Source organism: Halyomorpha halys, unplaced genomic scaffold, assembly GCF_000696795.3.
Source record: "Halyomorpha halys isolate HHAL.00 unplaced genomic scaffold, Hhal_1.1 Scaffold1047.1, whole genome shotgun sequence".
Lineage (NCBI taxonomy): Eukaryota > Metazoa > Arthropoda > Insecta > Hemiptera > Pentatomidae > Halyomorpha > Halyomorpha halys.
Genome location: NW_027113517.1, coordinates 322,358 through 347,862, shown reverse-complemented (window position 1 = coordinate 347,862; position 25,505 = coordinate 322,358). Strand labels below are relative to the sequence as shown.

The following is a 25,505-nucleotide window of genomic DNA, read 5'->3' as shown; positions in this document are numbered from 1 at the left end:
TATTTATATATGTATCCATATGTATAAATGTATAACAAAGTTTAAACATAAACTATGTAATGAGAAATATGTTGCTGTTTCTTTTCAGATAATTTAAAAAAAAATTAATTTATAAAAACCAATGAGTAGGTCAGTTAAAAAGCTAATAAGGGTCAATGTCTGACCCCCTGAACACTAGTGAGAGTAAGAAACTGGAGAACGGTGACCAGGACCGGACCACCTGATGAAAGCTTAGCGAGGCCAAGAACCATATTGGGCTGTAGTAGCACGGAAGAAGAAGCTTACTCCTCACTTCCCAATTGCAGCATTATAAATCTGGTAGGAGACTTTTCCGAAAGCTCCATAGCTGTCCCGAGGAAAACAAAATCTGTGGAAATTTCTATTTCTTCTCCATTACAGTACATTTGATCATCTTTCTTTACCCTTCCAACTTGTAGGATCTTTCTGTTGCTAGTGCTGATAAGCATACATTTTCTACGGAGTTGTACCCACCATTCCGTCATTGCTTACTGCAACTTCTCCATGAAGTTGACAATTAGAACAATATCGTCTGCATACAGAATAGCTGGATCACCATAGGAAGTATACTATAGAAATGTTTTATTTACCAGAAGAGCTTTGGAGTTAAATCGGTACTAAAAAAAGAATTAATATTTTTTATGGTTTCGATTTACTTGTTATTTTTGAAAATATTTAAATATTTTTGGATGAGTATGAAATTTTATAAATTTATTGCTAAAGGTTTAATCAAACCAACTTCGACTAGACTTGTTCTTGTTGTTTTAACGTAAAGTACATTAATAAAATAATTATATGAACAAACTAATAAAGTCTTTACTTTTTAGATAAAAGCCTTTTAAAAATTATTTTCCTGGGAGATAGTATAATTGAATCAGAAAACCTTACTCCTTACATTTAGATCAAAGTTACTATTTGAGTTTATCCTCTTAGTTCTCACTCCATTCCTTTCTCATTGTAGGGGAGGTTCTATTGTTTACTAACTGTAATATTCTTTTTTGAATATATCTTATGGAAGTAGTTGTTTTGAGGATATTTGTAGATTAATTTTACTATATAATACATTAATTAAGAATAATAAGTTTGTTATAAAGCGTAAATATTTGGTTTAAAAATGCGAAATTATCTTTAATGGTGTCATATAGATTTTGACATATGAACTGCTAACTATGGAGAATTTATATGCTGCTTTAACTTCAGTTAAAGTCCTTCGGTGTAGTGTTGGCCAAATATTTAATTCACTAGCAAATGGTATTAGGGCTGACCATGGAGAAGAAGGAAGAGACACTAAGTTTTTGTCTGAAATAGAAGAACTTTTAAATGCTGTTACACACCATTTAAGGTAGTTTAAAAATTGATTATTAAATTATTAATATATTTCATATATTAATAATTCAGCATGTTACAATTAATAAATATTATATATGTAGCTATATGTAATGGGTATCATTTATTCTATTAATTAATTTATTTAGTAGTTAAATTGTCTGTTACTGTTCAAGAACTTAAATAATTAACTTCTCTGTATCTCTGTTTTTGTTTTCCCAATGCGTTTAAAAACAGGTTGATGATGTTATTATGTATAGAAAATTAAATTTGTGTGTTATATTATTTTTAATTTAAACAATAAGCATTTTGGTAATCTAGATTATTTATTTTCTTCTGGTTTTTTCTTTACTGACATCTTCCCTTAAGTTATAAATGAGCTTCTTATCTCTCCTCTTGGTAGCTCTTTCACCTCCGAGTTTTCATTTACATTTATAAGAGATCAGTTAACAAATTGATTCTTTAAGTTATGGTTATTTTTTATAGATCAATATTGCTTTTTGATATCTAGTAATTATGGCAGTGTCATCTGCGGAGGTAGCTATCAATATATGGGTTCTTTGTAGATTTTTATGTGTGTTATGTACAATAGAAATGCAAGTATTAATCCCTAATGTACACTGGCTTGAATTGGTCTCATTGAAGATAGCACTGAGATCTATCGAACAGAGTTATTGGTTATTAGTTTGTACGAGGAAGTTTTGCTTATTCCTTTGTCGGTTTTTTTTAATTGTGGTTATATGAGAATATTTCCACTGTATTGCGAATTTCAATAATTATTGAGAAGTTAATAATTAATACCTAAAATTTTCCTTTTTATAACCATAATTTTATTTATTTAAGTACAATTGATTGAATATACTGCTGTTAAGTTTTTAATATTTTATGAAATAAATATTTTATTATTTTCTTTAGAGATGTTGAACAAGCAGTTAATAATTTGTCGCAACCACCAGGACCACTTACCCTTGGAAATACAAACTTTCTTAGCCAAGAGTGTACCCAAGAAAGACAAGCATTATATAGCCAACTTGTTTTAAGTTATAAATGGACTGATAAAGTAAGTAAAATATAACTATGTTATTTCATTCTTTACTGATAATTATTTTATATAAGACTTAATTACAGATTCATGAGTACAGCAATCATGCTGCTGCTTTGCTTAGCCAAAATTCATTGAAAAGATCTTACATGAATCCAGGTAGTGCCAAAAGGCGCAGAACTCAGACTAGTAGCCACAATGTGTCTCCACAGTGAGTAACAATAATTAGCTTATTATCATTACTATAATTATTCTATATCCTGACTAGTTATATCTTATTTAGTAGTTGAACATTTTTTATTACTATTTTAATATTTTTTCAGAGCAGTGGATACTGTAATATCAGCTATAGATCGGCAGTTTAATGACATGACAATGTCAATTTCAAGACCGTTTGCAACCAATGCTGTTCTCCAGGTAGTAATTAATTTATTAATTTTTTTAAAGATAAATCCGGTCAAACTTCTTAGTTCAGCAATATCTAAGGAATTGAATTCTAACATTTGATTAAAAAATAGACTTCCCCTCTTTTATTTAATATAAATTTAATAGTACTATCTTAGTCATGAAGTCCATTTCCTTTTTTTTTCTTGGTAGAGATATAACAATTGAAAAAGTTATAAACTTATTCATATTCCTTCGTTAATAAGTTATAATATTATAAATTATTTTATATAATGATGTATGTTTTTGCATTAAAATAGGTCTCCTTGGGACGTGTACTTCAAGCAGTCATTGCTTTTAAGGGTCTTATGATTGAATGGGTCGTTGTCAAAGGATATGGTGAAGCCTTTGATCTTTGGGCGGATTCCAGGCATAAAGTATTCAGAAAAATCACAGAAAATTCTCATGCTGCAATGTTGCATTTCTATTCACCTACACTACCTGAATTGGCTGTTAGATCTTTCATGGTAATTTTTCTATTCTCTATTAACTGTGGGGACATTTCATTATAGATTTGATCAAAGTAGCTTCTTTATAAGAATAAAGTATTTTGTTAATATTAAATAATTTTCATTCATTCACTAAGCTATTAAAATTATATTCATGAGTCAATTTTATATGATATAATTATTTCTATACTTAATTGTCTCTGTTTAATTGAGAAGATAACATGATTGTATTCTTGTTGCAATCTCAATATAACTTACAACATTTATTTAAAATTACTTATTCAGTAAAACAAATAACATTATTTGTATTTGTGTACTATATTGCGTATTATTATATAAGAAGATGGTCAGGGTTGCGGTCAAAAGAGAAACAAAAATAGTTTACAACTATTTATTTTCCGACGTTTCGCAATGGGTGAGATGGGAGTGGAGATACTACTCATGAGCTTTCTCCGTTAACTCGGCTCCTGAGCATTGTAGAGACTGAAATTTGGTCTCAAACTGTTCATTATTCAAGTTTGAGCATGTTTTATTACATTACAAGTATTTAAGTAGACAGATAATGGTCTAAAATCAGTTCCAATCTATTTAGAGCTCCTTAACATATTGTCAATTTGGAAGAAGACTGTAACAACTCATAATAATTTATTTTTATGTGTTTGCAATGAAACGACTGCAATTTGTCTATATTTTTATGTGGCAGAGATTTACAATTCTTACTTATTATATTCTTACTGCACTATCTAGCAGGTGTAAGAATTACAACTTGTAACTCTCTTCCACATAAAAATATAGACCAATTGCAGTCGTTTTATAGTGTAAACATAAAAATAAATTATTTTGAGTTATCTCATCAGTCTTCTTCTAAACCGATGAAATGTTAAGCTATGTCAAATACGTGCTTCTTGATTAGAAGCATTTGATTTCAGTCAAAGTCTCCTAGTATCATTGCTGAATAATAGCACTTAGTAACAAATCACACAGCAATCAGGAAGAAAAGTATTTTAGGTCAGTGCAGTATGTGGCTTACGATCCTGTCATTTTCAGATTCCTAGGTCAGAATGTTTCAGACTAATGTACTTAAAAAGTTAAGAATGAGAATGATACTCAGAAGACAAAAATAAACATAAAAAATTCAAATCAGAATTTATATTTTAAGACCAGAACATTTTTAATGTTAATATATAAAATATAAATCTATTAGTCTAAATGTTTGCACATTGTTTTCTTACACTTACAAAGAGCTATGCAAGATAAGTTATTTTTCTGCAATAGTAGTTGGCTCTATGAGTATGGGTGATAAGTTTTCGTTTGAGGGAAAAATGTTAATTTTCTTTAAACTCCCAACCATGTTTTTCTTTATTAATTGGCTTGATCATTGGCAATTATAAATTGATCCAGATATAAACTTATGCTGTTGCTCGTTGACAGTGCAGCTCCAATGCATTTGAGATTGAAGAAATGTTTTGAGTATCTCAACATTGAGTGGATTGAGTTGATGTTAGAGACGTTCTTTGTGGGGGACTCAATTGTTTTTTTCTCTCCCTCTCCATTTTTCTCGTGGTTGTTCACACCTCCATAGCCTCTCCAAGAAATTTTGTTTGAGAATCTTAACTTTTTTCTCTACTTCTCAGCACTTTTCATCTATTTTCAAAACCAAAATTAAGAAGATCTTAGCCACGGAGCTCTGCTGGTCACAGTTTTTATTATTTACATTATATCCCGACTAATTTTATTCTTCTTACCTTTCATCCTCAGCAATCTATCTCCTTATTACCAAATGATATTCCAGAAGATTTAATCATTTGATGATATATCGGAATAAAGATCCCTTAGAAGTCTCACTGCCCATTATCATCGCATAATAGACCAACAGAATTTGGTTCCCAACCTATTTAACTCTGCGGACCACTAAGTTGGATATTGGATCCACTCTCATTCCTGACTTGTCACAAAGGGGGACCCTTTCGCAAAATATTTGAAAATTAAGTTGTTTTAACCTAATTTTGAAATATTTTCTGAGAGTTTGTTGAGAATGAAAGGTATAATGATAATGAATATAATTAGTCAGGATATAATTTAAACAATAGTTGTTTTGCATGTTAAAACCTTTCAGCAAGCACCCAAACATCAGGGAATATAATTAATTAAATAGTTGTAATAATATATCCACAAATATGTGTTGTCTGTTCCTCCCACAGCCTCCTCTCTCTCTCCCCCCCCCCCAAGCCTATTGTGGACCACCTGTTGGTCTAGTAGGACAACAATCAAAGTGTATTTGTATTTATACTTCAATATTTACCAAAAATTTATTTTTTAATTCATTATTTATTCCTTACATATCATTAAATTATTGTTACTAATATAATTAAATAAAAATAATAGGATTATTTCTTCATTTCTATTGATAGAACAAGTTTTACTTGAAGATCTATTAGTTACACACTAATTTTTTATTTTACTTATGTAAATATTAACTATAATTCTTTCTTTAATGAATTCTAATTGGTATTTATTTATACTTTTTCAGACTTGGTTTCATAGTTATATAACACTCTTCAGTGAGCCATGCAAAAAATGTGGGAGCCACCTTCACTGTGCACTCCCCCCTACTTGGCGCGATTTAAGGACCCTTGAACCTTTTCATGAAGAATGCAAATTATAATAATTTTGGTATTTTAAAAATATAAATATGTTTAATTTCTCTTCTACTAAGCAAAGTTGTGATCTCTTTTAAATAAATCATTTTTATATCTTAAATGGAATTATTTTTCACCTTTTGTTTCATATAATATGTATAGTCAAGTACTTGATTTTTTAGGTCAGTGAACTTTTTTTTTATTTAATAGATTAACATAATTATAACATGGATTTCAGAAACAAAATTTCAGGCATACATTATTTTTTTTTTAAATTTCAGGAAGAAAGTGGCTAAGGCTCATAAAGATGTGTACTATGATACGTACAAAATTTACTATTTAAATTACTAAAATTTACTATTTAAAACAAAAGTATTTTACATAATTTTTTGAAACTGTTAGGGCTTGGTTTATAGAACATGCTTGGTTTGAAGCAACTTCTTGGCATTACATGGAGTAACACCAGTTAGTCGTTACAGTGAATACTGTACCAATTACATTATTATGATTATATTCATACATTAATTAATTAGTTTTATCCTTAACCATTTAAATTTCATTTGTTATTCTAATTTATTTTTTATTCCACCTTACCATGCGCTGGGCTATACAGGTGTTTATAGCAAATTGATGGTGCATAATATTGAAATTATGAAAATTTAAAATTTTGTTAAACAGTTGTGGAAATTCAATCTTGGTTTTTGTCTTGAATAATGTACATAACCCCTAAGTTACTGTTATCTAACCCATATCTGTAGACCACTAAGCCACAAATGGAATCATTTGAAGACCATCCCTCTCCCTCCTTCGCCGACTTGGGAAAGATATACCTTTGAGCAAAAGAATGTTTACAAATCAAGATGTTAAAAAATACATTTTGAGGTAATTTTTTATTTGTATACTATTATACCTAACTTTTTTTAAAATATGGTGCCTAACTCTCCGGCAAAGCATACCCAAGTAGCTACTAAAAAGGAAAGTCTTCTTTTCATATTTACTTTCACTAGAAGGTAGATTTCTTTTATTTTAGTTATTAAGTTAAGGAGATTAGGGTAAAAATACAATTATTTCGTTTATTGTTTTGTAATATATTTATATAAAAAAATGTATAAAGAATTTTTTTTCCTTATGCTCAATAGGAATTTTTTCATAATCTAACATTTTCTTAATTATATCTTTTTTTTTTTTACAATAAGTCATTGATTATATATAATCTGGGAATAGTACCAGAACTTATAGTATTAGTTTAATTCAAACTAGAAAAATTGTTTAATACAACATCTAATCAATTACATGTTATGCAAATAAGAGTTAATACATTGGGAAGTTTCCAATTTGGACTGATCCACCACAGGAAGCTAGGCTATAACCATTGTCTAAGTTTTAAAGTAAGATTTTAGAAACACTTGAACAAAAGGCTCATAATGTATATACATACAAACAAAAATTATATGGAACTTCATCTTTCATGTATTAAATTAACTGAACCAACGATTTTTTTAGTTATAATTGAAAAGAAATCAATTCTTTTGAGAAAAAATATAATATCCCATGCAAATAAATTTTTTAATCATTGTAAATTTTCTCCCTTTTTCTCAAGATAGGAAGACTTCATTTTGTAATTATTAAAAAAATGAATAGAATCTTTATGAAACATTTTGGTCCACAAAAAGTATTCAAATGTTTCATAAATTTTATTGCCTAAAAATGGATCAAAATAAGCTTTTCATATTTCTACATTCTATTGTACTTTTGCTGTCGATCCTTATTAATAGGACACTTATTGAAGATGTTCCACAAAAATAACTAAAAATGTTTGTGACAATCTTCAGAAACAAGAATATTAATAAATAATGAACATATAATAAATTGATAAAAATCACAGTAGCACATTTAAAATATCATAATGGTAACTAATTGAATAATAGATGATAAAGTCAAAACTATCAAACTAGAGAGGTAGCTAATCTAATAAATATTGTTTGAAATTATGCAAATTTTCCAGTTTTCTATTAAAAAGGAAATTTCTTCTAATAAAAAAGAGAGTAAAAAAAAGTATTAAGCGTAGTTTATACTTATAAATAACAGTTTTAAAAAAATTAATAATATTGCTGTAATGAATACCAGACTAGTTTCAGTCAACTTCTAGCTTGCGGAAACTTCCACAATGAAAATTACTCTGATATTGGTTGCACCCTGACTTAAGTGCTGATACAGCACCTGCTTTGGCATTTTCTGGGAAAAGATCGAGGCAGACTTCCATCTTATCATTGTCAATGAGGGTTTGTCTCTTGGCTTCTAGTTCTTGTTTAAACAGTTCTGTAACATTAGAAGATACAATATCAACTATATTAACAGTATTATGTATTTATATAGATTGAGTTGACATTCAATTGACTTGACATTTAATTGATGTTCAATGACATTGATTAATAAAAGACTTTGTGTAAAAAGGAGCCCTTTTACACAAAGACTTTTATTATAATAAAAAAAAAATTCAGCTAGTTGCCTTGAGAAATGCCTGATCTTTTCAAATTATCATTTCCAGAAGTTTCACTTCTATTGAACACTACCAAGACTGCCCTAATTTTTTTTTTTGCCACTTCAGATTATTGGAATTTTTAGACTGCCTAAGTTGATTGTATTGCTAAATACCAAAAATGTTTTCTCCAATTAATTTTTGTGTGCCTTGGAGATCCCCATTTCACAGCTCTATTCTGATATGAAATGACTTTTCACTTGGACTATTTTTTTCTTTTTTAGATAAAATACATTAATACAAACAATAATCATGACATTACCTATCATTTCTGCCATTGGCATGTTTCCTCCATATTCTTTTGGTAACATGCTGCTATCTACTTGCTTAAGTGCTTCTTCAATAGATGTGTAAATCTGCAACATAAAGTAAATTAAAATTAGCTTTTAAGGTGGTTAAATGTGAGAGTTTAACCAAAATGAGCACATACTTAGTTGTATGATAATGAAGGTGAATCACATTTAAAAAAAAATTATTTAAAATAGTTAATGTCATGTAAATTTTTAATTCATTATATATTATTATAATTCACCTTAAACTGACCCTACATAATTACTATAATAAATTAACATTAATTAAGCTCATAATTGATAAAAAGATCAAGGCTGGAAGGTAGTCGATTATTGCTTATCCAATGGATTAATTATTATTAGTATTTTCATGATATATCATTCAATAATATAATTGTATAAAGGAAAATTGTAATACCTTCATTCAATAATACAAATGTATCAATGAAAAATTAAATACCTTAACACGCTCTTTAATTTTATCAGATATTAAGGTCATCCCCCAGTCCAAGACATATTTCAGTGATTGTGGAACATTTATAACATGAACTTCTTTATGCCTCATTGGAAGAGTACGCTGTAAAATCATTTAGACAAATTTAAAATACTGTACTTTACCATGAAAGAAATATTAAAGTATATGTTAATATTATTTTGATATAATAAAAACTACAATAAATTTAGTATTTGATGAAATATATAATATATTATATATATATAATATACATTGAAGAAAAAGCATGTTTGCTATAACCTTTCTGAATCAAACTCAAATATCCTTGAAATAAATGCCAAATATATGTAATACTAACGTATATAATAATTTATGTATTAAATACTAGATCGGCCATTCTCAAAAAAAAAAAAGAAAGTCAAATCAGTTGTCTTTTTTTTTTTAAATAGTAGTCAAATAATATTTCTTAACAAATTTAAAATAATCTTTGGCTAATTTTTGAGTGGAATAAAAGAGTCTGTAAGTCATCATGATTATTATTCATTAAATTGAAAAATCCTTTGATTTTTTTATTTTTAATTGCAATAAACTTTCAAATTGCCTGTATCTAGCAATGACCTTTTATAATCCAAGAAAGATTTTGAAAATACTCGATTACTTTAAATGAATCATTTATATACCTCATTATATATATTTAATGAAAAAGTTATGTTATTTATAGAATAAAGTTAAACAAGGTGAAAATTTACCTCTCCATTTTTGACTATTCTTACTGCTTCTTTTGGTGTAAATAGAGTCAAATAAGGAAACGACACTCCTGCACCATCAGCAAAATGAACAAATCCTCTTACTTGATTTTCTTCTTCTTCCATCAAAGTTTCATAAATTATTCCATGGATCCGACACATATCCTCATTGATAAATTTGTAAGGATCAAAGACTCCTGTTGTAATCGATATAATATTAAACTAGAGAAAGATCAGTGCTGTGAATAATTATCCTTAGTTAAATTGTTCCTAGTCAACTATTTATAAACTAAAACAAGTAAGCATAAGTTTTATAGATATAATGATGTTGGTTTTCATCTTCCATTAATAGCTGAAGTTTTGCTTTAATTTATTTATGCAATAATATTTTAAAGAATATTTAAAATGTAAATTTTAATTGTGTAGGAAAACTATTAGTTTAATGCATATAGTACATATAAGCTATTAACTAAATGGGAAATACTAAAAAAATAAATAAAGAAAGACTTTTTGATATTGGACAAAGTTGGTCGTAACTTCATCTATAAATGAAATAAATAGTGAAGAAGTGGGAAGGTATGATTGAAAAAAAAAACCTTTCAATTGAACGTAATATCATTAAATGCTGTTTTCCTGAGTTCAAGCTCAATGCTATTATTAATGGGGGTATTACACAAGTACTATTTGTATATAGTATTATTCATGCTATAAAAATAAATTTGTTTATGTAATAATTAAGATAAGGAAACAGAATTTAAGTTGTACCTGGTCTGGCTATGATCCATCTTCTGCCTTGTTGGTCCCTGCCTGGACTAGCAAACATGTACCTAAGAATATATGGAATTTGAATCAGTTAACTTAATAAGAATATTATATGTTTAGAATTATTAATTAATGTAAAGGTATATTTAAATATATAATAGATTAAATCTTATTTACACTAAATAGGGAGGAGCTTTGAAAAAAGTGATCTGCTTCGTAATAATGACTATGCAACATTAAAAATTTGTGGTACAAGAGGGTCCTAAACTTATTTATAGCTCCAAATCAAATAATGGACAGAAGCAGAGAGTTTCACTAGCATGCCTCTCATTTAATCTACATGAAGAAAAAAGTAACTAGAGGGCCTGGTTTATATAAACAACAGTTATATTCTTCTACTCATCAGTTAAGTTACTGGTGTATCCTGATGACATTGATACACTGAGATCATGACGACACCTACAGGGGGCTTTTCAAATCTAGAAGTAGTTGATAGATGACTTGCCTTAGTTATGAACATGTGAAAAATTAAGAACACGGAAGTTGGCAGTTAGGGTGGAAAATGAGTATCCTTTGAAGTTGGTCAGTATAGGTTTGAGCAGGTGCTGAGTTACTTGGGGTCTGAGTCAGTCCCAAAAATTATGTTGGGAAAGAAATACAGCAGAGAATCACCATAGCCAACAGGTGCTAAAATGGTATTCTTAAGCACTTAGGAAGTTTATTTTCTGTCTGAAAATGCAGTATATACAATAGTATTAGATTCTTGATTGGTTAGTCCCAACCTATAGACCTGGAAAACCAAAGGTGCAGTAGTTGGACAGCACCTTGATTACAGCACAGCAGAGGGTCCACTGGTAGTGGCTCCGACTTGATTAACAAATTATTATACCACTTATGAATTTATATATTTAAGAGATCCGGCCAAAATCTGTATCTATCTTTCCACAATAAAATTCAAAATCATTCCATCTCGATAGCATGTAAATTCCCTTTCTTAACTTTCCTTAATAATCTTCAGTCTCCTGAGAAGGAATGTACTCAACTTTGAAATTTAAGAAAGAGATTGTCAGTAAAAAATATAATAAGATCTTATCAGTAAGATATTGAGAGGATTTTCTTTTTTGTTAGTATTATTTTTTCTTATGTAATAATTTATTCCCTATTAATATTAAATAACATTTTGTTCTTTAATTTTTTATATTTAAAATATTATATTTATAAAAGAGTTGGGTTATTAGTTTTTAAGAAAGAGTTCCCAACCAAATGTAGGTAAGATGGCCATTGTAGTGTCATAGATTTAAATTCTGTAATTACATAGTCTGTCCTACTTTGATCATATTTTTTTATTGAATAAGTGTACAGGTTAAAAAATTAATACAAACCCGTTATTGATGAGGTACTCCATTCTTGGAAGATGGCAATCAAAATTATGAAAAGCTTGAGATATTGTCTGCCTTAAAAGAAGATACCTTTCTAGAGCTTCTTGTGCCATCGGAATGCTGAATTTTTTGAAACGTAGAAATCTCAAAAAAAAAGAATCATCTATGGACAAATCAAGGGGTTAGATATTAACAATGTTACTAACTGTATATTATGTTTAGGTTGTTCCATTTGTGCCAGTTATTTCACAACTTGCTCCATAATGTATAAATTTAATTTAAAAATATTGTAGGATTTATGCCAACAGTTCCCAATTCAGTGGAATCCATGACTTCTACTGTTGTAATAGGTTTGAAAATTGTTAATTAAAGAATTTCTTACCTGTTTCAAAATTAAACTGAAAATATCGAAGATATTTTTCTCTTAAAAAACCTAGACTCAGTAAAAAGAAAGTTATCACAACATTTTTAAGATCAAATGAATAAAATAAAAAAAGTGTAGTTTATGTTTCCAGATTTTACTTTATTTTTTTCATTGCAGCATAGTATAACAATGAAGTTTGAACCTAAATGGACTTCCTAATTTAGAAGGTAATTTGAAAGTTTTTGTCTCTAGAAATAATATAAAAATGCTAATTAATAGCATCAAAATGAAGTTAATTATGTAAAGAATTTTTTTAATTAAGTTTAATTTTTAAAAATGGATTTTTTTTGTTCATGAATAACCATGATTATTTTGTATTACAATAAGAAGCAGTAAATTTAAATTGTATAAATATACAACCTTGTCTGCAGGATATTATCCTTGGATTCATTCGAACCCAATCCTTGATCTGCTGCAATGCCTGTTCTCTGGAGCTGTCTGTTTCCCGTAGTTCCTCTCGGGCTATCTGAAGGGTGGCTGCCGACAGGGGACCATTGTAACTAGGGCACATCTTACTGCTTCTGTCTGTTATAAAATAGAAAATCAAAATATATAAAATTAAAAAAAAGAATTAGCAGCTATAGCTCTAATTATAAATTAAGTTGAAATACCCTCATCAAACAATAAAGTATAATACTAGATAAAAATACATTATTTCTACAGATATCATCTATTATGGTGTATCTAACAGATCAAAACATTCTAAATTTAAGGAATATTCTCAAGTGTTTAGAACAACAAACTGAAAAAGTATGAAAATATTTTTGGAAGAAACTAATTTCTTGGATAACTTTTTAAAAGAGAAAAGTCAACAAAATTAATCCAAGTAGACAATTCAAAAGAAATTTGGCTGTGGATAAAAAAAAAAGCTCTCGTAGGACAGATAGTTTATACAAGTAAATGAAACTGGAAATTCAATATCAAAATTCAGTTAACAAAATCAGAGGAGACAAATCAAAATAAAATAGTAGATAAAAAAAATCCTCCTAAAGGGTTGACAATTCGGAGAAAACTGTTTACACAAATAAATACAGCTGAAGAATTTACTTAAGTAACAACTCTCTGGTCTTGTCATCTCTTCTAGTAAATATATATGTGGCAAAATAACTTTTAAAAAACATGTTTTGAAATCTAAGAATTTAATTTAAGAAAATTTAAAGATAATCAAGTAACAAAAATTTTTATTAATACAAAATTTATCAAAACTGATCTTCAAATTATTTTGGGTAGTCTTAAGAAGTTGTTTCCAGCTTGATGGTAACATTGGTAGCATGTATAAGATAAGATTAATGTTGAATTAGCCATCTTGAAAAATAACACTTTTACTTGGTAACTTGTTTCCTAATACATTTTTGAGGGTACAAAATTATTAAAAATTTTAAAGAGTACTAAATTTGCTGCAACTTTTACATGAAATATATTTGAAAATTCTGAACAACTACAGAGATAAAGACCCTCAAAAATCTGAAAAATTACAACAACAAAAACAGTATGGTATGTCAATTCCATTGTTATGCCTAAATAACTTGTTTACTGTAGTTTAGCACAAAATATTTGTAATTACCTACACCAAAATGGATGAAAAGAAATATTGAATATGATTGAATGAATATAATTGAAATATTGACAGTTTTAGAGAAAGTGGAATGGAAACTGAAAATATGAGCCTCTGTTCAACTTAGTATTCTTGAATATGTCGTCTTAAATTCATTATTTTAAATTTTAAAATTAATTTTAATGATATATGCAAAATTTTAAATTCAAAATCCAACAGTTATTGCGGCATAGAATTGGTTGTTTTATAGGTAAAAAGCGATTGTTTTTCTTTTATTAAGAAAAAATATATATGTGCGTACACGACATCGACATCCGGTCAAAATGCTGTAGTTATTTTCGGTAGCCAGTTCACTGAAGAAAATACAAGAATCACGATAAGTAGGGAATGAGTAGGCCATTCCGGGCTACAGTCTTGTTCTCTTTCACTGTTCAATGTTTTACTAAAAGATAAATTATCAAATATTTCATGTCTTTGCTTCACATTTCTGTTAATGTCAGCAGAAGAACCATATGTGTTTACCGTGTAGTAAAGGTTGAGAAGTTCCCTTTCTTCCCTTAGTAAGGTGAGTGCATTATCCACTGGACCACCCCACTATCTTTTTTTTTTTGTTAAGTTTTGTTTATATTATTTCAGAAATTCAAATCAATCATTCATTTTATCCTTTGTACACAGAGATTAAATCATCCACACCGTACTGCAGTGTTATCGACATAATGCATCAAAACCATGTCAAAAAAACAACCTGCATTGATTGAGCGGATGGGTATGCACTCATACACAACGCCAGCAGACCTCATGTTTCACGAATGACAGTGAAAGAACTAAACGAGCTATGTTAAGTTCTTTCCCACTCATCTTATTCTCCAAAAGATTCCCATCTGTTCAGAAATTTAGACAACTTCCTTAAAGGTAAAATTTAGAAAATAATTCTTAGTTCAAGAACTCATTTTCTGACTACATTTCTTCAAAAAAACCTGAATTTTTCAGTTCTGTGATGGAAAAGTTGATAACACGTTGGGTAAAATATATAGACAATGAGTGTAAATATATTTAATTAAAATGTTTTTATTTCATAAAGTTGTTAATTAATTAAATTATCCCTTAAATAACCTTTCCTGTGAAAACTGGCATTTCATATGAAACGACCCAATATTATAAAAATATACGCTCTTGTGGTAAAGTATTTTACTAACGTTCATAGCTAAGTTCGATCTGATGGAGTGAAATCTTATAAATAATAGATTATTCAATGATGATATAGGTCATTGATTTTCAACAAATATAAAGATATATTTTTACAGCTACAGAACAATAGATAGATATGCAGCAATTTTTTATTAGCTTATTTAAGCCTTATTTCTATTTAATCATCAAAGAATACTGCCATGTCGTAGACAATACATGGACCTTATTATTGTAAATTTATTAAATCAGGTTAGCATTGTAAAAGCACAAATATTTTCATCTATGCCACCGCCTGATTTGAAATTATCTTTTTCTGGTTTTTACTACGTGGATGTTAAAAAGGCCATTAAACCATAGCATCGAGCGTATTGAATCGTGTTGCAACCTTTGGCATAATAGTCATATGCCTCGTCTGAAGAGTTATCTAACAGGCAAACAGTCGTGGCCCCTTATGTAAGAACCATGACAGTTCTGATGCAACGGCCCTGGAGTTCAATCTCGGCTCGCTACCTCTTGTTATGAATTCAGAGGTCTTGTTCATTTGTTACAAGAGGTTTTAAAAAAGCTCAAATACAAATATATCCCTATAACAGCTGTGAGGAATTACAAATTATGTTACAAGACAATTGGAGAACTCAACAATTCGTTTTTCTTAGGCATGTAATTCGAAGCGTCACGTCTCGATTCCGAATTACGTTAGCCAAGAAAGAAGAAGGCGGTGAGTTTGAAAATCAAAATTCAGAATTATTTCAACGGTGATCAAATCCTCCACGCTTGATGTTTCAGATTTGACAGATAGTGTTGGATTAATTCTTGCTTGGTCATTTCTGATATATCGGGGAGTTATTATATGGGTAACGATAACCTAAACCTACCTATTCTAACCAGGGTAGGAGGATCGGATTTTCATTTTGTTGGACCACAAAAAATAAAAATAAAAGTGAACCCGCTTAGAGCGGAATAGAACCAGCAGACATGAGGTTGCTAAGGTGACACCTCTGCTACTACGACCATTCGGTCATTAGTCTGATACAATTATCTTTAGTGTTTTATTTATATTTTCTGTTCCCAAAGTCTTTGCACCAAATCGTGCATCCTGTGCCAATAGTTCCTGCTTAATAAAAAAAAACTTTTTAGTAGACTATAGACACCAAAATGGCACGAAAATTCACTAAAATCTTATCGTTAAAAATATTCAATGTTTCATATATAGCTACTTTGCTTGAATAGTGAATCTGAGTTTATTAAATAGTAAATTACAGGAGCGTACGAGAATTTTATTTCAAACCTACAATGTTAGTTAATTTTTCATTCCTTTATCTTAAAAACTATCTACAGCATGATAATGGGAATTTTAAAGTAGAGGAACTTTGTTGATATTTGAGCTATTTAGAGCTCTTTACTTCAAGAGATATAGTTTGTCTAAAAACAATAATTTTTTTTTTTTTTTCGAAAAACTATAAATCACCAATTTGTGAAATTATTTTGGGACTTATCATGAAACTCTTATTCCAATAGGAGTGAGATATTTATTGATTCTGACAAAAAAAAAAAAATTGAATTTAACGTAGTCTATAGACCGTACCGCAGACTGTGGTTACTTTTTGATAACCTTGATAAATAGCTTTGGGACAGTTTATAAAGTGACAGTAGAAAAAAAGAACAGGAACTACGGTATTCATCCAAATAATTTTTTTTAAAAGGCAATAATAAATACATTATATTGCCTATTCGTAGGATTAGATATAAAAAGTAGACAAATAAAAAAATAAGCAACTGGTGGCGACAGACCCAAAAGTAATTTATATGATTTTCTTCCTGGGAATAAGAGCTTTCATGCTATGTATGGCTCTACAATGGCTCATATATCAATGAATATCTTCAACTTTAAAATGCACATTGATCAAGGTGTAGATAGTTCCCAAGATATTGAGCATAAAATGCAAAATTAACTATAATTTTAGGATTAAGAAAAATATTCTCGTACACTCCTATCATATATTATTCAATAAACTCATTATTTATTTAAATAAAATATAAAATGGATATTTTATATGATATAATCAGATATCCACGAGCTAATAATTTTGATTTATTTATTATTCATATTTAAAAAAAAAAAAACATAAGACAAACAACTTAACATAAAACATAGCAAATTTTATCAACATAAATCGTTGGCTAATCATAAGTAAATAGTGCCACCATTCTGCAAGTTTTAAATATGCAGTTTTTGTACATAGCATTAAAGAACAGAATGCACTCCGGAAAATTATAGTCATCACGATTCTCATTATTTTAAAATGAAAAACTGGTGGATCGATTTTTAATGAATACCACTTTGAATTTCGGTAAAGTTCATTCACAAAAACGAAATGGCTGTATGTGTGTCAGTTCGTGGCCTTGGCCTTCCGTTCTGATGTAACGCAAACGATCGCGTAACGACCGTTCCTCTTTCCGTTATTCTGTTACTTTTAGTCCCGTCTCAAACCGATTTATTTCGATAATGGTAGAGCAATTTTCGTTTGTTATAAAAATTACCTCAACAGAACTTTTTTTGTTATGACTTAAGTCAGTGGTTCTCAACCTTTTTTCGGTAGCGGAGTCTTTTTGGTTGAAGTAGAAAAATGGCGGAACACCTGCATTAACATTTGATAAAAATAAAGTGAAGATAACAAAGTATATTTTGTAATATGGCTCTGGGAATATTAATTATTTTTATCAAGATATTTGGATTGCTTAAAAACTTGATTTATTAATACTAAGACTATTTCGAACAACTCCGGTCAGGGACCACTGAGATAAGAATTAAAAATCAATTTAAATCTTTTTGGGTCAATATTTTTCGAATGGAGCTTTTTACGAGCTCAGAAGGTTAATTTGCATTTCAATCTTTGTCATATCAATCATCTTAAGGAGATATTTCTCAACAATCGTTGAATATACCATCACCTCCACGCAGGTCCTGATTTACAAAGGGGCCAACTTGGTATTTGTCCAGGGCGCCATTTTTTGAGGAAATGAGACTACTGAGAATTTGAGTTATGAAAAATTAGGACAAAAACTAACTATAACAATACGCTTAAAAATATGTGATTCAAGACCAATAACATTAAAAATAGATTGAAAACTCGTTTAATAATATTGAGTATAATTATGTAGTAACATTGAGTATAATACTAACTATAATTATGTTTTATCAAGAGTTGTTTAAATATCTGTATCAACAACCATTTCGCCGATACTAATTCATGATAAAACCTTCTAACTATTTATGCTTTTTTTGGAATAAGGTTCGTGATTCATTATATAAACAATTTACAAACAACTAGCGTTCCTATGAAACCTTACTATTTAATTATGGTGTAGATTTAAAATTGATAGTTATTTCAATTTTGAATTTGTTAAATTTTATAATGTTTAGGAAACTGAGAAAAGAGAGAGGGAGGTTAACGATTAACGCCCGGAGTAATCAGTCATCACTTGGGATCAAAACAAATTTATAATTTCCACATTTTATATTTATTTTTTATTTTTGGCGTTTTTTATGTTTCATAGTCCTAGATTTATGTTTATAATACTTTATTCTATAAAAAATGCAGCTATTAAATTAATAAAACATACGAATTCGATAAATTGCTAAAGAGGTGATATCCTGAAAAGTTAGGATACGTCCATGCTCAGATTTACGCCTTATGTTTTAGTTTATCCTTTTTAATAAAATGAAATCATAATTCTTTTTATGAACATCATCATGGCAATAATAATAAAATAACTCAAAAATTTATTTAAAACAATACTCATTGTTATGTATGTATGTATTGACAAATATTTGAAACTAATTTGACCCCTAGGAGGTGAACATTGCCCAGTACTTAATGTATGTACTTATTTCATCGAAAGTTGCATTTATGTATGTGTATAATGTTTAATTAAAATCCTAAAATTGAAAACAGTTAAATTTTAAATTTTTCGTTTGAACTCATATTTGATTTTATACATTGTCTTCTGATATATGTTCCTTTTTAATTTCTTATCATACTTAAAACATGCTGTAGGTTAACATTATGTCACATTAATGAAATATTTGATATTTTTTATTGCAAGGAACGCCAAATGGTTGGTTTAATATCATTTGGTTCCTGCCAAAGGACCATTGCTCAGTGCTAAATGTATTAATTTTACCTTAATGATTTAGAGCAATACTTTGCTAAGTGAAAGATCAGTCTAAACATTTAAAAATCTTTACTCTTAGAGGTCCATTATGTTTTCATTATGTAAGTCAGTTATTAATTCTATAAATATTATTTGTTTTATCTGTTCTATTTTCTTTCTTTCATTTTTCAATTACACAACTGTTATAATTTTTGTTTATTTATTTATTCAATAATTTATCTTTATTATTTATTGATTTTATAATAATTATGACATTGTAAAAGTTAGGGATGTCTTTTGCACGAGGCTATTCCCCACCATTGTCAATTGTTAAAAGTAAATCAAACTATTGTATAATAGTGTGAACAAGGGGAAAATAATTGTTTATTACATTCGAAGTTAGGTTTAACATAATACATATATTTTTAATTAAAATTAAATTTGATTAATTATTTTATTTATATATTTGTCATAGATAAAAAAAAAGAAAAAGACAATTGTATGGTACAATAACAATGGCAATGGAGTGACAACGTACTTTTTAATGCCTACCATCTTAAAAAGTAGACTTTCACTACCAGATCATACATAATGGAAAATATTTAATTAAACGAAGATAATGTAAAAAATTAATTTAGTTGTTTGAACATTAATTTTTCCCTCATTTGACTTCAAACAAAAAAAAATTAATTCAAAATTTATATTTCTTGTTCTCAAAGAACAGAGAAGTTGGCATTATTTTAATAAAGTACGACTTAATGGCCCCTATATAGCGGTCCACTTGTAATATTTAACTTCCTTCATGTAACTGATAAAATGATAACGGAACCTGCTGGTAATATACAGGTTCCGTTATATAGAAGTTACACTGCAGTATTAATTAATAACTGTACTCTCTTCAAAATTGTTAAAAAATTTAAATTAAACAAAAATGTGTCAAAATTGACATTTAGGTAAACTTAATCGCAATGGCACTTGAACCATTTACATGTTAAGTTTGAATACGTTTTATATTTTGGTACTTGAAAGGAACTCCTTCAAGCTCAAGTTAAAAACTACCTCACTGTGCTCAATGTTTCTTCATACCCATTTTGTAATACTGGCCCTAGACGGCGTTCTGCCAATCACTATGACATGCAAAATGAAATTCTGGTTTCCGAGTGTTCTGTAATCACCTCTCTGCAATAAATAATTAAATAATTTACGATTTCTTTTAAGCCTAAAGCTATTAATGTTGTTGCAATAACTATTCATTGGGATTTGTTAGGAATAGAACCAGTTTGATTTTAATAATACAGTACGACTGTTTTATAATCCAAAGTTAGTTCATATATAGAATTACAAAAGAGACAAAAATTGTTTTCCTAAGAATTCGATTGTTGATACTAGACCATTGACATTGGCACTGTATACACTAGAGCTGAGCTGCGAAAGGAGGGTGCTTAAGAGGAGTAATTTATTTTCAAGATTTGGTAAAACATTAGTTGTAAGTTGTTTTTCAGTCCTAAAAAAGGTCCTTCCATCTTTTCCGATCTTCCTTTTTAGTCTCCTCAACAAATATCTCTGGGATCCATAAACTTCTCCACATTCTTGAACCATCTCTTTTTGGGTTATCTTCTTTTTCGTCTTACTGTCGGGTGATGTGTGATAGATTATTTTTGGTCACCGTTCCACTGACACTCTCTTTAAGTGTTTGCAAGCAAATGAGATATTTTCTTCTTGTTGTACACATTGCATATCGAATTATTTGAAACATATGGAGCCTGTTAATCGTCTCCAGAAGTCGATCTCTATTGTTAATAATGTTTTTCTTCTTTTTTCTGCAATCACCCGCGTTTCAGATGAATATAGGCTTACACTTTCCAAAAAGGGAAAAAAATGCTTTTCTTTAGTTTTTTTATGTTCATTTCGAATTCAAGGCTCCAATCATCTTCCATCTTCTGTATGCAACCTGCCATGATGTTTAAATCCTTGGGTTCTTATAATTTCCCAACTGTCCAAGACTTATATTTCCAAGAAACGCCATGTACTCTGTTTTTTCTAGCTCACCTTCAGACTCCATGTTGTATCTCCAAGAACTTCCTTACCATATAGTTCTAGCATCTGGAATCATCAATTACTGTTATAGACTTTCCATCAACAAATCCATTTCTTTCTCCACATATTAAAAAAATTTCAAGATAGGAATAATCTTCAGTTAACCCTCGCTTGAGACCTTTAATGATGAGAAATTCTGTCATCTCACTTTTGAATCGTATACCAACCACTATTATATAAACTCATGATGGTTTTTTTCGTGATTCCGAACATTCTGTAAGGATTCGCTCAGCCTACATAGAAAACTCATAGCCTTTGTGCACTTCTATGTGAATCACAACTACCTCGATTTTGCAGGCATGATCAACAAAATATGACCTATACGTCCGAAAGCCAATCCGTTCTTTAGATATTTTTGCAGATCATTCTTCTTGTGGTCTAGTCCGGTGGTAACCGGTTGGTTGATAATTCTACAAGTTGCCAACAGTTGTATCTCTGTAAATTGATTATTTCATTTGCTCTCCTTTTTGAAATCAAGGCCTTATGAACAGACCTTTGATAAAAAATACGATCTTGATTAAGTTCATTCGCCTGCTAAAGTTCAGCTTCGTATACGATGATATCAGGAAGGTAATCATTAAGTTTGCGGGGCCAATGCTTACTGAGCTGGACTAGGAGAAGTCATTCAAAAGTTGAACTTGAAAATTACATTAAAAATTTAACTGTGCTTTCATACTGTACAAATTTTCTTAAAGAAATGACTATACCTCATTCACTATTTCGGAGTGTATATATACTAGGTACTAAATACTAGGTAGTAAGCATAAACTGAAACAAACTCTTCAATAAGAAATTACTGAGTCTCCTTTTCTGAAGCCTATGCTCGTTGGGGCGATCATCTAGACACATGCCAGTGTTGTAAGAAATGAATTTTCGTTAGCAATAATGTTGTAAGACTTGTGTAAAAAATATGGCCTTTCTTTGAGGCGCCAAAGACACAATACACAGGCAAGCTCTATTAGCGCTTTCAAAAGACCTTTCACAATCTATGTCACTAGGCGCTGTGACAGCTTGCGTTCATCCTTTGCTTCAGGATAAAGATCGATTACACGCTGAGTTTTAAGACGATGGGACCAGGGCAAAGGATTTGGAAAAAAATTGTGTTGAATCTAAACTTTCCTGATTATTGTAATTTGTATTTTTTAACCAACATTAAAGGAGATTTTTAATTCATCTTTTGTATCAATGTGTATATATATTTTTATAATTGCAGCTTTTTACGAATTCTTATCATTCGGATTAATATAATTATTTTTGCCTAACTGAAAACCTAACAAAATTACTTTGTTCTGTCCTTTTGAATAGTCATTACGAAAAATAATGACAGTTGAAAAAAAAAAGAAAAATTATTGAATGAATCTTCAATGACTCAACTGGTCATCACAGAGACCACCCAAATATTACTTATCACTTCTCCTTTATCTCCTATGCTATTTCTTCCTTTCTTTTAAATATATCTTTCATTTTTTTTTTTTTTAAAGCCAAGAGGCTTCCTTTTTTTTAATCCATTATTTGCCAGTTTGTATTTTATCTCAAAAATACAATACAAGAACCTTTATTTTTTCTATCCCCTGTCTGAACATTACCGTCTTTAAACAATCTCTGTTCATAATTTAACGTTCTCAAGTTCCCCTTTGAGTTATACTGGGTAATCTTTCAAGCATTTCATATTCTACGAATTTTCAAAATTTCTTTCCATTCGAGACTCATTCGTATCATGTGTGCATAAAATTTTAATCTCGTTTTTGTAATTGCAGTATCCAGATTTTGTACTCTTTCATAAATTTCTTGATGGAATTTTAATTGATACCTTTGTTTTGTGATTTTGAATCGGTGGTCTCTTAGCAAACATCCTCTTTTCATTTTTAGATGCTTTGTTAGATTGGAAACGTACATCGTAAATGACAATTAGTTTGGTTAAGGAGCATAATGCTTGACCTAGAGACCCGTAGAGTGATTTTTATCATTGTGAATCTTTTTTATTATGAAATTTAGTTTATTTAGTTTTACTTTCTCTACCATTAATGTTTATGATCTCTCCATGATATTTAAGTTAATTTACAATCTTGATTTTCTCACACTCTGTTTCTATTGTTTTTGGTTGTTCTCTGGGGCTAGTCATCATTTCGTTCTCATAGAAAGAGATTTTTAAGCCTTTATTTTATTTATTTATTTATTTTTTTTTTAGCAAACGCTGATTATTCACTTTCCGCCTTAAGTCACCTAGGAAGATCAAATACTTCATCATCAGACCGTCATGTTTAGTTCCTATAAACTCTGCTAAGTTATTTTGTGATCGATTTGTGATTCTAACCTGTTGAGTAGAAGTTGACTGCAAATCATGTAGGTCACAGGAAATAATAACCCTTTTTATTAAGGGGATGTCCTAATACGACTAATTTGACGACTGGTAATTTCTCAACATTTTTAGAAATCTTCAGCGGCTTTAGTAATTAATCTTTTGTTAATCAATTGTCATTCAGTTTTGTAATAAATCCATCTTATCCTGATTCTTCATTGTTTTTAAGAAAATGGTCACTTTCTTATGAAGTTTTGAAGTCGTTGTTTTAATTTTACAATTTTAATTAATGAGTTGAAGTAGATTTCAAAGCCTTCTTTTGTTCTTAAACATTAAGCATTACCACTGTGTTATCTTTTATTAAACAATTGTGTTCTTGGTAGGAACAAAACTTATTCGCTATCCTCAACTTGAGAAACTCTTATGAGCGAATTTCTGCGGCAACAGAAAAATAAATTTTTTTGTTAATACTTTTCTCCTTCCTTGGTCTTTAGATTTTGTTTAAAAAACAAAAATAGCGATAACGTAAGCACGAATCTACACAAAACTTGGGACTTATATTGTGTGGTAAGTGAAAGTCGTATTAAGCGCGACCGCACTAGTTTTGTTTAGTCTTATAAGCGGTTAAGCATAAACCCAACAATGTATAACTAGGGAAGGAAGTAAGTCCTAAGGGGTTTCTTTTTAGTTCACTTAATCGAATCCTTACTCAGATGAAGCTATCCAGCCGCACTATGTTATTGCTTATATTTTCTAAACCAACGAGATGAAATAAAAAATAAAATGTCGAAACAACAGCGATTTATTTTTATAGTTTATTATTTGCTGCATTACTTTCATATTTATCAATCCTGTATTAAGTAACATGTATTTATAGATGCTATGAATAATCTTCATTAATTAGTGTATAAATTAAAATTAATATATAATTAATATAAAAGTGTATAAATTAATATAAAATTAATTCTGCAGTAAAATAGACATTAATAATTGTTAGAATTACCGTCTGTGGAAAGTACTATATTTTCTTAACAGGAATCATTCAGTAAAATAAAACTTAATACCATTCTGATGAATATGTAATTTGCAATTAATGTGGTTCATTAAGGTAATAATACTGCTTGATGAGAAGGATAAAACTACTCACTACGACATTTTACTAAAATTCACTTATCTAAGAAGTAGGCCATGAAGCATGACAAAGAACTGATGCAAGAAAATTGCAATTTAGCGCTCTTGTGACTGTTACAACATTTCTATTAAATTACAATTACTATTATGGAATGAAGGGGATTGGTTAACTTCATCGAGCAGTATTCCGCATAACTATTATCGCTTTCACGTAGTTACATCCATTTAAGAATAAATATAATAAGACACACAACACCCTGGGAAGGGAAAGGGGAAAAATGTGCGCTGACAAGTGTGTTAAAACGATCGGGCCACCACGTCAGGTATATACATTAAAAATAATAATTAGTATGAGTACAAATAAAGGAACTATTACATCATTAATAAAATTTCTGTTATTTCACAAAGGCATCTTTTCCAAAAAGAAGGTAAAAAAACTGATTTTAATTAAAAACTGATTTTAGCAATAAGTATACATCTCGACAAACGACTGACATGGAATCCTCATACAAGACTAAAAAGACAAGAAACTGCTCGTAGATTCCGACTATTGCAACATTTACTAGAC

General features: G+C 29.4%; 2 protein-coding genes across 2 annotated transcripts in view; one reads left to right on the top strand and one right to left on the bottom strand.

Annotated features, from left to right (window-relative positions):
* Positions 1-993: 993 nt before the first annotated feature.
* On the top strand, positions 994-6,032 carry MED27 (mediator complex subunit 27). Its single transcript, XM_014432330.2, has 6 exons — positions 994-1,360; positions 2,260-2,404; positions 2,473-2,597; positions 2,710-2,803; positions 3,091-3,297; positions 5,810-6,032. The coding sequence occupies exons 1-6, from the start codon at positions 1,188-1,190 to the stop codon at positions 5,942-5,944; spliced, it is 879 nt and encodes a 292-aa protein (XP_014287816.1). The 5' UTR covers positions 994-1,187; the 3' UTR covers positions 5,945-6,032.
* Positions 6,033-7,020: 988 nt separating this feature from the next.
* Positions 7,021-25,505, bottom strand: part of LOC106688057 (retinaldehyde-binding protein 1) — a 25,268-nt gene continuing 6,783 nt past the window's right edge. The window contains exons 2-8 of the mRNA XM_014432331.2: positions 12,873-13,037; positions 12,092-12,251; positions 10,713-10,774; positions 9,951-10,144; positions 9,208-9,324; positions 8,720-8,813; positions 7,021-8,237 (exon numbers count right to left, since the gene is read on the bottom strand). Of these exons, the coding sequence (XP_014287817.1) occupies positions 8,053-8,237; positions 8,720-8,813; positions 9,208-9,324; positions 9,951-10,144; positions 10,713-10,774; positions 12,092-12,251; positions 12,873-13,023 (963 nt within the window). The 5' untranslated portion in view covers positions 13,024-13,037 and the 3' untranslated portion in view covers positions 7,021-8,052. The remainder of the gene's footprint in view (positions 8,238-8,719; positions 8,814-9,207; positions 9,325-9,950; positions 10,145-10,712; positions 10,775-12,091; positions 12,252-12,872; positions 13,038-25,505) is intronic.